A 13,678-nucleotide genomic window follows, 5' to 3' on the forward strand; every position below is an offset into this window, starting at 1 on the left:
AAGCTGCTGTATACATGTGTTTGTCAAGTTGACTTCAGATAGACTATTCTATAAATTCCTGGACTTTTTTCTAATAGATTGTTCTAGTGGACACCTGCAGCTATGTTTATATTCCCAAAACTGCAAAAGAAGTGATAAATTGATCTGAATATTTTTCAACTTTTGAATATGGAATATGCAAATATTTATAAATGATTGCTGCTAAGGTTCTTAAAATTATATTTACCTACATTAATAGGCGAAGTCAAGCCAATGCACTACCTGGTTCTTTACTGCCAAAGTCGATAAATATTCATAGACTGTCCTTGTCAACCCCACCTTTTTTTTTGGCATATAATTTGATCCATGCAAGTCTCCTGTGGTGCCATGGAGGTCCAACTGGACCACTTTGGGAAGTAATAGTCGGTTCCTTAGTATCATTGAATCTCTGGTGTTTTTTTAAAAGGTTTTTTTTGAAGTAACTAATAAAAGACTAAGTAAATTGTAAATATGTTGAATAATTTTTATCCCCCCACCTATTACTTGTGAAATATAAGCATCTACAATTAAGTTTGTCTTGTCCAAGTTTTGTGCACATGAGTAATGGCAATGCTTCAAAATAAGTCTGATTTAAGGGTCTGCAAGATAAATTTTGATAAGCCAGAAGTATGAAAATATATTTATAAGAAAAAAAAATCTGGAGTTCTGTATGGAGCTTCGTGCATTAGCGGGTTTAATAAATAAAAAAATAACGTATAATTTCGTCAGTTTGAGTTAAAATTTCGTTTTTTTTTTTAATGTCCTTTGTTAATGAAAAAGTCACTACATATGCTGATAAAGCATATTATTATAATATTACCGATAATTTCGACAACAGCAGTGATCGATGTTTTGATCATATCAGTTAGTATCACACAAACAACATTTTGTATAAAACCTAAAAACGCAAAAAATATTTTTATTTATATCCATTTAGTGAAGATGTTACGAGTAATATTTCTATTATTCGCTTGGTCAACATTTGTGGTAGCTGGAGGATCACATTATGTTGATTATGTTGAAGAATTAGTCGAAAGCAATAATTTCAATTCTCGTTTCTCTGATAATGTATTTGAAGATGCTAATCTAGATGTGGTAAGATATTTAGTGTTTCATAATATTTGACTTTAAAGTTAAATTAAAATGAGTTACTTATTTATTACATTGCTATATGTATCATTTTACTGTGTAAAATAAATATATATCTGTTTATATCGTACACATTTAATATAATCATTACAGTGTAGTCAACATAGTTATTATAACTTTCTATTTATTTCAATTGTTTTCTTTAAAAACATAAATCATTCGTATCATTTTGTCGTTCTCTCTGTTAAGGTCTTGTTTCCTTAAGGTCCTAAGGCGGTTTTGCTTGATTTCTGGCCTGTGATTAATGGGCTGGCCTTTCAAAAAATTTCATATTGTCCAACTATAAAAACATATCTAAAATTATAAAGTGTTGAGTTTATTTAACTAGTAATTATAATTATTATTTTTTACATTTAATAATAATAATAATTTATTCTTTCTCTATAAAAAAATAATAATTTAAAACATTGTTGTAAAGCCTGAACTTGTCCGAAAATACAAATATCCGCTGGAAGTGCACACCGTGACCACTCCAGATGGATATATCCTGCAGATGCATCGAATTCCACACGGCAGAGATTCAAACAATATCCCGGGTCCCAAGAAGCCTGTGGTATTTTTAATGCACGGATTACTTTGTTCGTCAGCTGATTGGGTAGTTATGGGCCCTGGAAGTTCTTTTGGTAAATATTTTGTTAAAAGTTTTGAAGAATTCAAAAAGGCTCTGTCCTTTTTGGTAAATAATAACTTTATTTTTATGATTACTATATGTATATGTTTTAAGTTTAAAAGTTTTTAGAAATTCAATAAGGCCCTGTCCTTTCATAATACATTGTTTTTCGAACATGGTTCTATGGACGTCAGACGGTTTTCCTCCGCGTTTGAGGCAGAATTTGCCAGTCATAAATAATAAGCAAATAGTTGAATTCTGCATCGCAAAATGCCATCGCATCTCTAGTTCTGGGAATTCTTTCTTCGATTTTTGTTAATAAGTGAACCAAACACACTTTTTTATATATGTAAAACTCACTCACCATTTTTGCACATGCATATAAGGTAACTTTTTATTTATTTATTTTTGTGTATATATTCCTTCAAAAAAGCGTAGCCTAAACCTATTTATAGTGTAGCTGCCATTTGAACCTACGTATTTATTCAGCTGGTCGCTAAACAACCATCACAAAAACTATCGTGTCAGTAACAGAAAATATGTAAAATATGCGCCACGTGATTGTGGGACTTCTTTACAAGGTAATCCTCGCAGGTATTAAGTTCCATTAAATTTTAACGAATAAAACACAACTCTGCAAGCGCAAATACACCCACAGCAATAGCCCCTTCACTGAAGTCCGTTCACCGCATAAAAAACTCGTGAGATTGTACCAAAATCAAGCACGACGCTCTCCATCGACCGAAAAGCAAACTGCGTCGGCAGCCCGACCTCTCGTTAAGTCGCCCCTGCATCACAGAACAGTCTTATTTCATTTAGAATAGAGAACCTCTAACTCTATTCTTAAGGTTTTCTACTTTTAAAATAGTAACCAGTGCGCGGCCTTATACAGCATGGTAAATTATGGACTGCAGTTTGTTTTGCCACTAAATACTCGTGTAGTATTATAAATATGTAATGTGTGCCTTAGCTGAACCTCGGGACGCTCCGAGGTTGCTTTTATCTAAATGTTGTCGTTCTCTCGTTTATTAATTAAAAAGTATATTTGTCATTCACAATAATTATTTCACAGCTTATATTCTGGCTGAAAATGGGTTTGATGTTTGGATGGGCAATGCACGAGGTAACTATTATTCTCGGAAGCACGTACGGTTAAATCCCGACAGTTTGCTAAATATAGCCTTTTGGGAATTCAGCTGGGACGAAATTGGAAACATAGATCTGCCAACAATGATTGATTATGCCTTGACGTACACCGGTCAAGAGAAACTCCATTACGTCGGTCATTCTCAAGGTACAACAGTGTTTTTCGTCATGGGTTCTCTTCGTCCAGAGTATAACAGCAAGATTATATCCATGCACGCCTTTGCACCGGTTGCCTACATGGCACATAACAAGAGTCCTTTATTAAATGCATTAGCTCCTCATGCTAATAATCTCGAGGTAAATATAAATTATTATTTGTGTCTTTGTTTTGCTATTTTTTTAGATGTCTTTAGAGCTTTTGGTATACCGAGATAATATAAATAAAGAAAATATTGTAAATATTTAATAACTGTTACGTTTCAGCATCGTAGAATACTATCGCATCTGTAGTATTGCGAATCCCTTTTTCGTTTATTGGTGATTTTTTTTAATAAGTGAACCAAACACACTTGTTTTACATGTGTAAAACTCATTTATCTTTTTTTTACTTATGTGGCTAATCTTCACTCATTTTTTTTCGTATGTATGAGGAGGCGAAGGTTAAACCTATTCAAAGTGTAGCTACCACTGGAACCTATATTTGTTTTCGGCCGGTTGCTAAGTCGTGAGTCCTGCCTATCACATAAAACTGTCGTGTCAATGAGAGGAGTTTGTGTCACTTATGTTATGTATATATTATGAAAATATGATGACTTTTTCTACAGAAAATCTAAATCGTAGTAAATAATTGATAAACGTTACATTTCACATCAGTTTTAGGAATTTTAATAAAATTCATAAAAGAGATGCCGATTCCCGCCACGCTTGGTATGCGGGTTGGCGACGGAAGTATTTTTTATTTCAAATACGTTCGGAAGATAATCTGTGAATAGTTTTCTCTTGGCCGGTTTTTATGATAATTATGGAACGCCTGTACCACCACGGCAATCCTCTATTAGAAATATACAACTTTGGTTTATGTCCAGCAGTGGACGTTCTTCGGCTGATATGAGCGATGATGAATAATTTAATTTTTTTCATTAAAGAGCCTTGCGGGTGTGATCGGTCTTGGAGAATTCATGCCTAACAGTGTGATAATGTCATGGGCAGGTGAAGCATTCTGTAGAGATCAAGTGGTTACCCAAGCAATTTGTTCCAACATTTTGTTCCTCATCGGAGGATGGAATGAAGAACAACACAATGCTGTAAGTACCAAGCCTTTGCGATCAATTTCTAGCTTTCAACTAAACAATAATTCTAATTTTAAGCTTCCATTTCAAATATTAGAATAAATGACATCTAATCAATGGTTCGAGATACTTAAATTTATAAATCTTTATATCGATTATAATTTCTTCTATCTTATCGATTGCCTTATTTGTAAAACTGGCGATGTTTGTTTTTATTATGATAAATTAATGAAAGCTGGCTTTTGGACGGATCTAATAAGAAATATTTGTTTATTATGTAGATTAATTTGTCGTTAGAGTTTTATCCGATTGTCCATACAATGCGTATAAATATTGTAACGTCACTTTCCTCTATATTTACTATCCACCTGTCAATGTCCACAGACAATGATGCCTGTGATCTTCGGTCATACTCCCGCCGGTGCAGCCTTGCGACAGTTTGCTCATTACGGTCAAGGTATTGCTGGGAAGGAATTTCGCCGATACGATCATGGTTGGATAAAAAATTTGAGGTTATACGGAAGTCGACGACCACCGCAATATAATTTGTCAAATATAAAAGTTCCTACATTTTTACATTATACCCATAATGATCCTTTATCTCAAGTTAAAGATGTCGACCGTTTACATAAAGAGTTGGGAGCAGGAATTAAGATGCTGGTACCTAATCCACTGTTTACACATTTAGATTTCATGTGGGGGATCGATGTAAAATCTTTGTTGTTAGACCGTGTCATAAATTTGATGCAATCAGTTGAAAACGCACCTTGAACTGAGTACATGGAATAAAAAAAAATCTATTGAATTGTTTTATTTATTAAATTACCAAAAATGTTATTTTTATCAGTAAAAGATTATGGGATATTGTCTTCTGCTTTGGTGTAATCAAAAGGGGTAAATGTTAAGTTATATGATATTACATTAACCCACAATAAAATCGAACGGTTCAATATTTCAAATTCGTGTCATATGTTTACAAGTAGTGCGCATGAAGGAGTGACCTTAGGTACATTTAGTTTCGCTTTTGGGAACGTTGAATGTTAAGCGAGCGAGAGATTCGCCACATAATCTTTCTTGGAGGTAATTAAATTACAATATTGTACAAAAAATTAACAATAAAACGATTAAACTAAACTTATAACTTGTTGGTCTTGATTCTGCCTTACTCTTATACAATTTTTGTAATTTTATTTATTTGTTTAATAATGTTGTAATGTAGAAACTAATAGAATTCGTAGTTTAATGGAGTCGGAAAAGAATTTTGATATACAACTTTTAACCTACGTTACATCAAAACGAACATTTTTGCGCAATATGTTAGACTTTAAGACACTGTATAAGAATTCTATTTAATTCTGAAATCAAAACATAATATTAATTGGATCGTGGAGCTTCAGTTCTTTTAAGGTACTAAAACTCGAGGACTCCCTAGGAAGGGACGCTACATTCTACAATGAACCTGATTCGAGCTCTTAAATCGCTTCGGTGGCCCCTCCATGGCGTGATTAGACTCAGGAGAACCCGTGAAGGGACCACGGCTTGGGCTGTCACTCATCGATAATATCCGTTTAACATTCCGTCTCTGGGACGCCCTAGAGAGCCGAACCTCAACTTGATTGGTAGCCATTGTCTGGCTTACATTACTACCACTTCGGACAGCGTTAGTACTGGGAGAAGAAGTGGCGAGAGAAACTCTAGCAACGTATGATCGTGAGTTGGCGTCCTCTGTGATGTACGAGCCGACCTTGATTCCAACGAGGCCGGTTGGTTATCGAACGTCTGTAAAATATTTTGTATGATGCCTGTTTTAATGTCGTCGAGTCGTCGGGAGGGTTAAGCACATGTCTTGACCTAAAGGACGGCGCGGCGTTTTAATGGGTCGGGTGTGGTTGTTTTGCAAATTGTAGGTGCCGACAATTAGCGAGTTTGTGAGTTAAGCGGTAGAGTCAAAGCAATAATATAGATGCCCGTTTTAAAAACTGGGCGATCGCTTGTAGTACCAAGTCTACGTGCAGATCTTTATTACGCACGTTCCACGGCGCGTCCGTGGCCCTGCCCATGAACTTGTTTTGTATTTTTGTTATTAATTTTGACAACCCCTCTACGATCAAATTACTCTCATGTCGTACGTAGGCTCCATGTTGGGAAACTCTAGTTTATATCGTCGAGGCGTATTATGTATGTAACGCAAATGAGCAAACATTACTATACGTGCCTTTAAAATTTTTGTGTTAAAAAACTACGCAGAATTACACAGATGTGGATAAGCAAGAACTCACCGTGACCTGTTTTAAAAAATAATATAAAAATCCGTATGTAAAGGGATGCCGTAATTTAAATTGAAATGTCTAAGTGAATCTGAGCTTTCAGCGAATTGCAATGTAATGACCTCCGTAAAATGCGTTGAGGTAGATAATCCTTACTGGTAGGTATAAAAATATCAAACGTCATACAACCTCGATAATGAATAACAATTCTTTATGTGATTATAAATACTACGAATATTTTTAATCTCGTAATTAAGTACCACCGTTAATCTTATTTATCGCTGTAGAGGCGAGTTTTTCATTGTTAATAAGCGTGTCATTGTTACTAATAATTTGTACGAATAAATTGGACAATTGATGGGCCCATACTTATACGAAGAAGTTTTAAAAAGAAAAGTATCTATGATTGTTTTTATTTTATTATATTTCATAATTACAGAAAATGAATTAACAAAATTAGTTAAGTAATAAGTTAAAATTTGATTACAACAGATAATGTAATTTACTGACATTCACGTCTTTATGTAAAAAAAGCAATATGGATTTTATTAAAAGATTCTTTAATTAAAAATAAGTAATACTTTCTAAGAGTGTGATGTGACGTTCTTCTCTGCAGACTGGTTTCCGCACCCAAGCGGCACTGTGCTCATTTTGCGTCGGGATCAGCCTTACTCAAGCCAACCTAATGTCTCGAGAAATCCCAAGAAACCCTTGAGTACATTTTTTATAATTAATTTGTTTTCAGGTATTTTTATTACGAAGTAAAATAGTAAGAGGCTTTCAAAAAATTTATAGGAATAAATTTAAACAAAATTAAAATAAAATCTGTCATTATGTGCTTATTTTTTACTTATATTTAACTTACACATATTTAATAAACTATTTTAATTAGTTTTGTGTTGATTGTTACTATCATTGATTAATAAATAATGTCCTTGAAAAATATCTCGAAAGCATGCGATAATTTGTCAATTAAGTCGGATTAATGAAAACGATGTTTTCGTAACGGTAAATTGCAGATAAACTATGTACTTCAAAACGTCGATCACTGCGATGATCATATCAGTTAGTATCACACAAGTGATACTTTGTGTAAAATCTTAAAACGCAAAAATTATTTTGATATTCATATACATTTAGTGAAAATGTTACGAGTGATATTTCTATTATTCGCTGGGTCAACATTTGTGTCCGCTGGAAAATCACATTACTCTGATTATATTAAAGAATTAGTCAAAAGTAACAAATTTTATTCTCGTTTCTCTGATAATGTATTTGAAGATGCTAATCTGGATGTGGTAAGATAACAACTGTTTCTTAAAGTTAAACGATAAATTGCAATGGTTTATTTATTGACCACCTTACCGAAATTTATTAACTAACTGTTAAAATAAATTTACGACTATTTATATCGTAGACATTTAAAATAATCATGACAGGGGCAAGACAGTTATTCTAACTTTATATTTATATCGATTAAGTTTTTTTTTTAAAGTAAAATCTTTCTTATCATTTTAATGTTCTCTGTTTTGAGGGCTTGGTCCCCTTAAGACCCTAATGCAGTTTTAGCTTGATTTCTGGTCTGCGATTAATGGGCTGGCTTTTCAAAAGATTACATATTTCCCAGCTATAAAACATATTTCTAAAATTATAATGTGTTGAGTTTATTGAAATAGTAATTATAATTATCTTTTTCTATGTATTATAATAAAAATAATTTGTACTTTCCTTATAAAGATATTATATTAACACATTGTTGTAAAGCCGGAACTCGTCCGAAAATACAAATATCCGCTGGAAGTGCACACCGTGACCACTCCAGATGGATATATCCTGCAGATGCATCGAATTCCGCACGGCAGAGATTCAAACAATATCCCGGGTCCCAAGAAGCCTGTGGTATTTTTAATGCACGGATTACTTTGTTCGTCAGCTGATTGGGTAGTTATGGGTCCCGGAAGTTCTTTTGGTAAATAATAACTTTATTTTTGTGATAACTACACATACTACATATTTTGTTAAAAAGTTTTGAAGAATTCAAAAAGGCTCTCGCTATTCCTTTCATAATACATTTTTCAGATTCGTTTCTACCAACGTTAGACGGTTTTATTCTGTGTTTTAAGCAGAATTTGCCAGTCGTGTATAATAAGTAAATATGTAGTGGCATTCTGTTCTCTGAATCTTATTGCATCTCTGGATTATGATTTCTTTTATGGGTTTGTAGTGTTTTATTTTTAATAAGTGATCCAAAAACTAATTTTTTACATTTGAGGGGGCAGAACCTTAACCTATTTATAGTGTAGGTACCACTTAAACCTATTTCGGCCGATTGCTAAGCCGTGAGCCCCGACCCTCACAACAACTATCGTGTCAGTAAGAGGATATACGTGACTTATGCGCCACGAGACTGTGGGAACTCCTTCGCGGTTATTCTCGCAGGTGTATGAATAGCTATATACATTTAACGAATACAAGCATTTCGTAATAGTGTTCCATATGGGACATTCATGCAGTTTACACCATGCAACAGTCTTATTCAATTGAGAATAGAGCACCTCTCACTCTTAGACTCTTGGGAATAGTACTAAGATTCTACTTCTATAATAGTAACCAGCGTGACGCCTTGCGCGGCATGTTAGATTAGGTACTGCGGCTTATATTGCACTAGATACGTATGTAGTATTACGATTAAAGTGTGCCTTAGCCAAACCTCAGAACATTCCAAGCCTGCTTTTATCTGAATATCGTAGTTCTCTCGTTTATTAATCGCGTAGGTATTAAAACATTTCATATTAATAGTAAAATATCTTTGACTCTAATCATTTCACAGGTTACATTCTCGCTGAAAATGGATTTGATGTTTGGATGGGCAATGCACGAGGTAACTATTATTCTCGGAAGCACGTACGGTTAAATCCCGACAGTTTGCTAAATATAGCTTTTTGGGAATTCAGCTGGGACGAAATTGGAAACATAGATCTGCCAACAATGATTGATTATGCCTTGACGTACACCGGTCAAGAGAAACTCCATTACGTCGGTCATTCTCAAGGTACAACAGTGTTTTTCGTCATGGGTTCTCTTCGTCCAGAGTATAACAGCAAGATTATATCCATGCACGCCTTTGCACCAGTTGCCTACATGGCACATAACAAGAGTCCTTTATTAAATGCATTAGCTCCTCATGCTAATAATATCGAGGTAAATATAAATTAGTCTTTAGTGCTTTCATTATGCCGAGAATATGAAGTGACTTTAGACTTTTTTTCCAAAAACCAAAATCGTTGTGGGATAATGAAAAACAACGTTGCAAATAATTGATAACCGTTACATTTCTTAATAATCTGTATTAAGAAAATATTAATAGAATTCATCTGAATTCTGAAAGGGAGGTGTCGATTCCATCCCCGCTTAGCACGAGGGTTGCCGACGTAAATTTTTATTATACAAATATTATTTTAATATTTTACAGATTTTCTTTCAAAAATGTTCGGAAGATAGTATGCGAATAGTTTTCCCTTAGCTGGCTTAGCTTTCATAATTATCATAAGATAATTATGGAGGGAGAGGGGGGGGGGGAGCTATTCTATTCGCCTGTACCACCACGGCAATCCTCTATTAGAAATATATAACTAGGATCTATGTCCAGCAGTGGACGTTCGACAGCTCAATTGATTGATGATGAATAATTTTAAATTTTTCATTAAAGAGTCTTGCGGGTGTGATCGGTCTTGGAGAATTCTTGCCTAACAGTGTGATAATGTCATGGGCTGGTGAAGCATTCTGTAGAGATCAAGTGGTTACCCAAGCAATTTGTTCCAACATTTTGTTCCTTATCGGAGGATGGAATGAAGAACAACACAATGCTGTAAGTACCAAGCCTGTGCGATCAATTTCTGGCTTTGAACTTAACAATAATTCTAATTGCCAGCTTCCATTTGAAATCACAATCTAATCAATGGTTGATTGATGAATCAAGATGTTTGAACTTAAAAATCATTATGATGATTATAGCTTCTATCTTATCGGTTGCCTTCTTAAGATAACCGGCAACTTTTGTTTGTTACGATAAATTCAATCTAGATCTAATTAGAAATATTTGTTGATTATATAGATTAATTTGACGTTACAGTCAGTTCCGACTGTCCATACAATGCGTATGAATATTTTTACATCACATTCTTTTGTATTTATTGTCCACTTGTCAATGTCCACAGACAATGATGCCTGTGATCTTCGGTCATACTCCCGCTGGTGCAGCCTTGCGACAGTTTGCTCATTACGGTCAAGGTATTGCTGGGAAGGAATTTCGCCGATACGATCATGGCTGGTTGAAAAATTTGAAGACATACGGAAGTCGAACACCACCGCAATATAATTTGTCAAATATAAAAGTTCCTACATTTTTACATTATTCTCATAATGATCCTTTATCTCAAGTTAAAGATGTCGACCGTTTACATAAAGAGTTGGGAGTAGGAATAAAGATGTTGGTACCTAATCCATTATTTACTCACTTGGATTATATGTGGGCGATCGATGTAAAATCTTTGTTGTTAGACCGTGTTATAAATTTGTTGCAATCAGTTGAAATCGCGCCTTAAAATGTGGCACATAGAATAAATAAAATTCTAGTTAAATTGTTTTATTTACTAAATTGTCAGAAACGTAAAATTTGTCAGTAAAAGATTGTACGAAGAGTAATAACTTGTAGGACAGGTTTGTTGTTAATTGCAAATGCTACTTTAAAAAGTATTAAATGCTTTTTCTAAGATTTAAACAATTCACTGACGATTGGTCCCTTGAAAATCGTCATACTTCATCGGAGCGTATCTTTAGTCTAATAAACACGTAGTATGTATAGTATAGTAAGTATAGTAGTATGCAAACATTATTATATTATGGCTTAAAAGCTTTTTGTATTTAGAAAAACTATACAGAATTACATAGATGTGGATAAGCAAGAACTCGTCGTGAACTTCTGTTTTAAAAAAGAATATAAAAACCCGTATGTAAAGAGATACCGTAATTTAAATTGAAATGTCTAAGTGAATCTCAGCTTTCAGCGAACTGCAATCTAATGAGCTCCGTGAAACGATTAAGTGAAGTGAAGCGAAAAGCGGTGAGGTAGATAATCCTTACTGGTAAGTATAAAAATATCAAACGTCATAAAACGTCGATAATGAATGATAATACTTTATTTGATTTTGAATGCTGCCAATATTTTAAATTAGGTAATTAAATAATTACCTAACACTGTTAATCCAACTTATCACTTCAGTAGCGAGTTTTTGATTGTTACTAAGCGTCTCGTTGTTAATAATAGTTTGTACGAATAAATTGAAAAATCGATGGAGCCCAAACTAACACTAGGAAATTATAAAAAGAAAAGCAGATAGGGATTTTTTATTTTACATTATTATTTGATTATTATAGATAAAAATTAACAAAATTAGTTAGATAGATAATGTAACTTACTGACATTATTACATTGTCTTTATGTAAAAAAAATAATTTGGATTTTATTAAATGGATCTTTTATTAAAAATGAGTAATAATTTCGCTAAGTAATACTGACGCTTTTTTATTTACGATATATGATAAGGTTTCTTCGTAATAATGAGGCGATACACATTTTTTTGTTATGTAATCGCTGAATTCACGTTTAAGCTCTCTATTTCCAGCGCATATTTTTTCATCTTCATCATTCATTTATCATTCTTTATTCTTCGTTAAATTCTTATTTGACATTTGTTTACAGTTTCACCAGGTGTGAGGTGACACTGCAGATACAAGAGTTTCTGGTTTTTTCTTTGTTGTTTGTAATTATGGACATGCTAGGAATTAAATACCCGGATGATGTTCGGTCGTTTAAATTTTTACAGCTACGTCGAAGGCTTATTGAATCGCAAGACTGATTGAAGAAGTTAAGGATTCAGAGGATAACGCCTTGCTTTTCCATTGGCGAAAAAAGAAAGTGACAATTCCGCTTTCCCAGTGGTTTCTAGCGAAATAATTTAGTAGTGACGAAATATACATTGTAATTTCATTGTTCTCTCCATTGACTTAACAATTTACTCTTTATTGTGCATAAACACAGGAGTTATGGGAGTAACAAAGTCCTTCCAGATATATCATTGGATAGATTTGATTAATACGGACAAACAGAGCGAGATATCATTACAGATTACTTATAACAAAAAACATATAATACAGAGTACATTATACAGGGTATACTTACAATTCATATATATTAAAATTACATTGTAATATAATTAAAACGTATAAATTATATTCTGTAGTAACTTACATTAATTTGTAGGATTTTAACCTAAAATTTAAATACAAAAAATACCACCCCTATGACCATTAAATTAAAGAGCTTTTAATTCCGACAGCTACTCTAATTCCAATTCCAATTTTTAATGAAATTTCTTTGGTAATATAAAAACTTCTTTAAAATGGAAACTCATTTACTAGAACATTACCGTGACTACGGTTCTGGTGCAATCACAAGCTTAGTTAGATCAAATTATGGGGAAATTACAATGTAAAGGTTAAATTCAATTTAATTTAAAATGAACGTTATTTGCGGTTTTTATAATATAAGTGCGACTATATTATACAAAAGAGATTTGAGAGCATTTAAAACTAAAGGCAGAAAATTAATATTTCAAAATAAGTTGATCACTACCTTGACATAGATACTTGGACTAATTAAGATTATATTTCATATCATAATAAATTAAGACGTAACATTACTTTTCATAAATTGAAAGTTTGATAATTTTGGCACATTTCCGTCACCCGCGCGCAAACAAAAATTCATTTTTAATAAGCCTTAATACAAATATTGTTTCCCTTTCCTTTATTTGTATAAATGTCTGTTATAAACAAGTAAATATATAGAGCAGCTATATTTTTTTAATAAGTTTGTATCTCCACCCGAACTAAAAAATAACATTAAGTTAGGTTAAGTTCGTCTGAATATCCCGGAGATTTACTCCCGAAATAGATAAAAAGTTAATAGCGGTTTTTGCAGCCGGCTAACGCAAAATATCCAAAATCTCTTTATCTACATCATTATCATTAGTTAGATTGTTATCGTCATTTCTGCCCTAGCACGTCCTCTGCTGGACGTAGGTCTCCTCCATAAATTCACGTTTTATTTAAATTTAAACCTGCTACTAGCGAAACAATTTTTTTTAAATATTAAAACACAGAAACAATTACTTTTGGTTTCACGCTCCTGACAACGA

The 13,678-nt window shown here is 33.3% G+C and overlaps 2 protein-coding genes across 2 annotated transcripts; both read left to right on the forward strand.

Annotated features, from left to right (window-relative positions):
• The first annotated feature begins 696 nt into the window (after positions 1-696).
• Positions 697-5,223, forward strand: LOC137919284 (lipase 3-like). The gene is made up of 5 exons (XM_068762314.1): positions 697-1,113; positions 1,586-1,790; positions 2,850-3,220; positions 4,009-4,167; positions 4,537-5,223. The coding sequence occupies exons 1-5, from the start codon at positions 790-792 to the stop codon at positions 4,921-4,923; spliced, it is 1,446 nt and encodes a 481-aa protein (XP_068618415.1). The 5' UTR covers positions 697-789; the 3' UTR covers positions 4,924-5,223.
• Positions 5,224-7,564: 2,341 nt separating this feature from the next.
• On the forward strand, positions 7,565-11,023 carry LOC137919521 (lipase 3-like). Its single transcript, XM_068762614.1, has 5 exons — positions 7,565-7,717; positions 8,184-8,388; positions 9,250-9,620; positions 10,129-10,287; positions 10,637-11,023. Exons 1-5 carry the CDS (start codon positions 7,565-7,567, stop codon positions 11,021-11,023), a joined length of 1,275 nt encoding a protein of 424 aa, XP_068618715.1.
• The last annotated feature ends 2,655 nt before the right edge of the window (positions 11,024-13,678 follow it).

This window comes from Battus philenor, unplaced genomic scaffold (genome assembly GCF_028537555.1).
Source record: "Battus philenor isolate CCGP_79_NKW_IND1 unplaced genomic scaffold, ilBatPhil1.0.hap1 SCAF_16, whole genome shotgun sequence".
In the NCBI taxonomy this organism is placed as follows: Eukaryota; Metazoa; Arthropoda; class Insecta; order Lepidoptera; family Papilionidae; genus Battus; species Battus philenor.

Excerpts from the sequence above, each read along its gene's own strand:
- LOC137919521 (XM_068762614.1), top strand. The coding sequence starts at position 7,565 with ATGTTACGAGTGATATTTCTATTATTCGCTGGGTCAACATTTGTGTCC. Across the intron at positions 8,389-9,249 it reads GGGTCCCGGAAGTTCTTTTG|GTTACATTCTCGCTGAAAAT; the intron begins GTAAATAATAAC and ends ATCATTTCACAG. Across the intron at positions 10,288-10,636 it reads ATGAAGAACAACACAATGCT|ACAATGATGCCTGTGATCTT; the intron begins GTAAGTACCAAG and ends CAATGTCCACAG.
- LOC137919284 (XM_068762314.1), top strand. The coding sequence starts at position 790 with ATGAAAAAGTCACTACATATGCTGATAAAGCATATTATTATAATATTA. Across the intron at positions 1,114-1,585 it reads AAGATGCTAATCTAGATGTG|CCTGAACTTGTCCGAAAATA; the intron begins GTAAGATATTTA and ends ATTGTTGTAAAG. Across the intron at positions 1,791-2,849 it reads GGGCCCTGGAAGTTCTTTTG|CTTATATTCTGGCTGAAAAT; the intron begins GTAAATATTTTG and ends ATTATTTCACAG.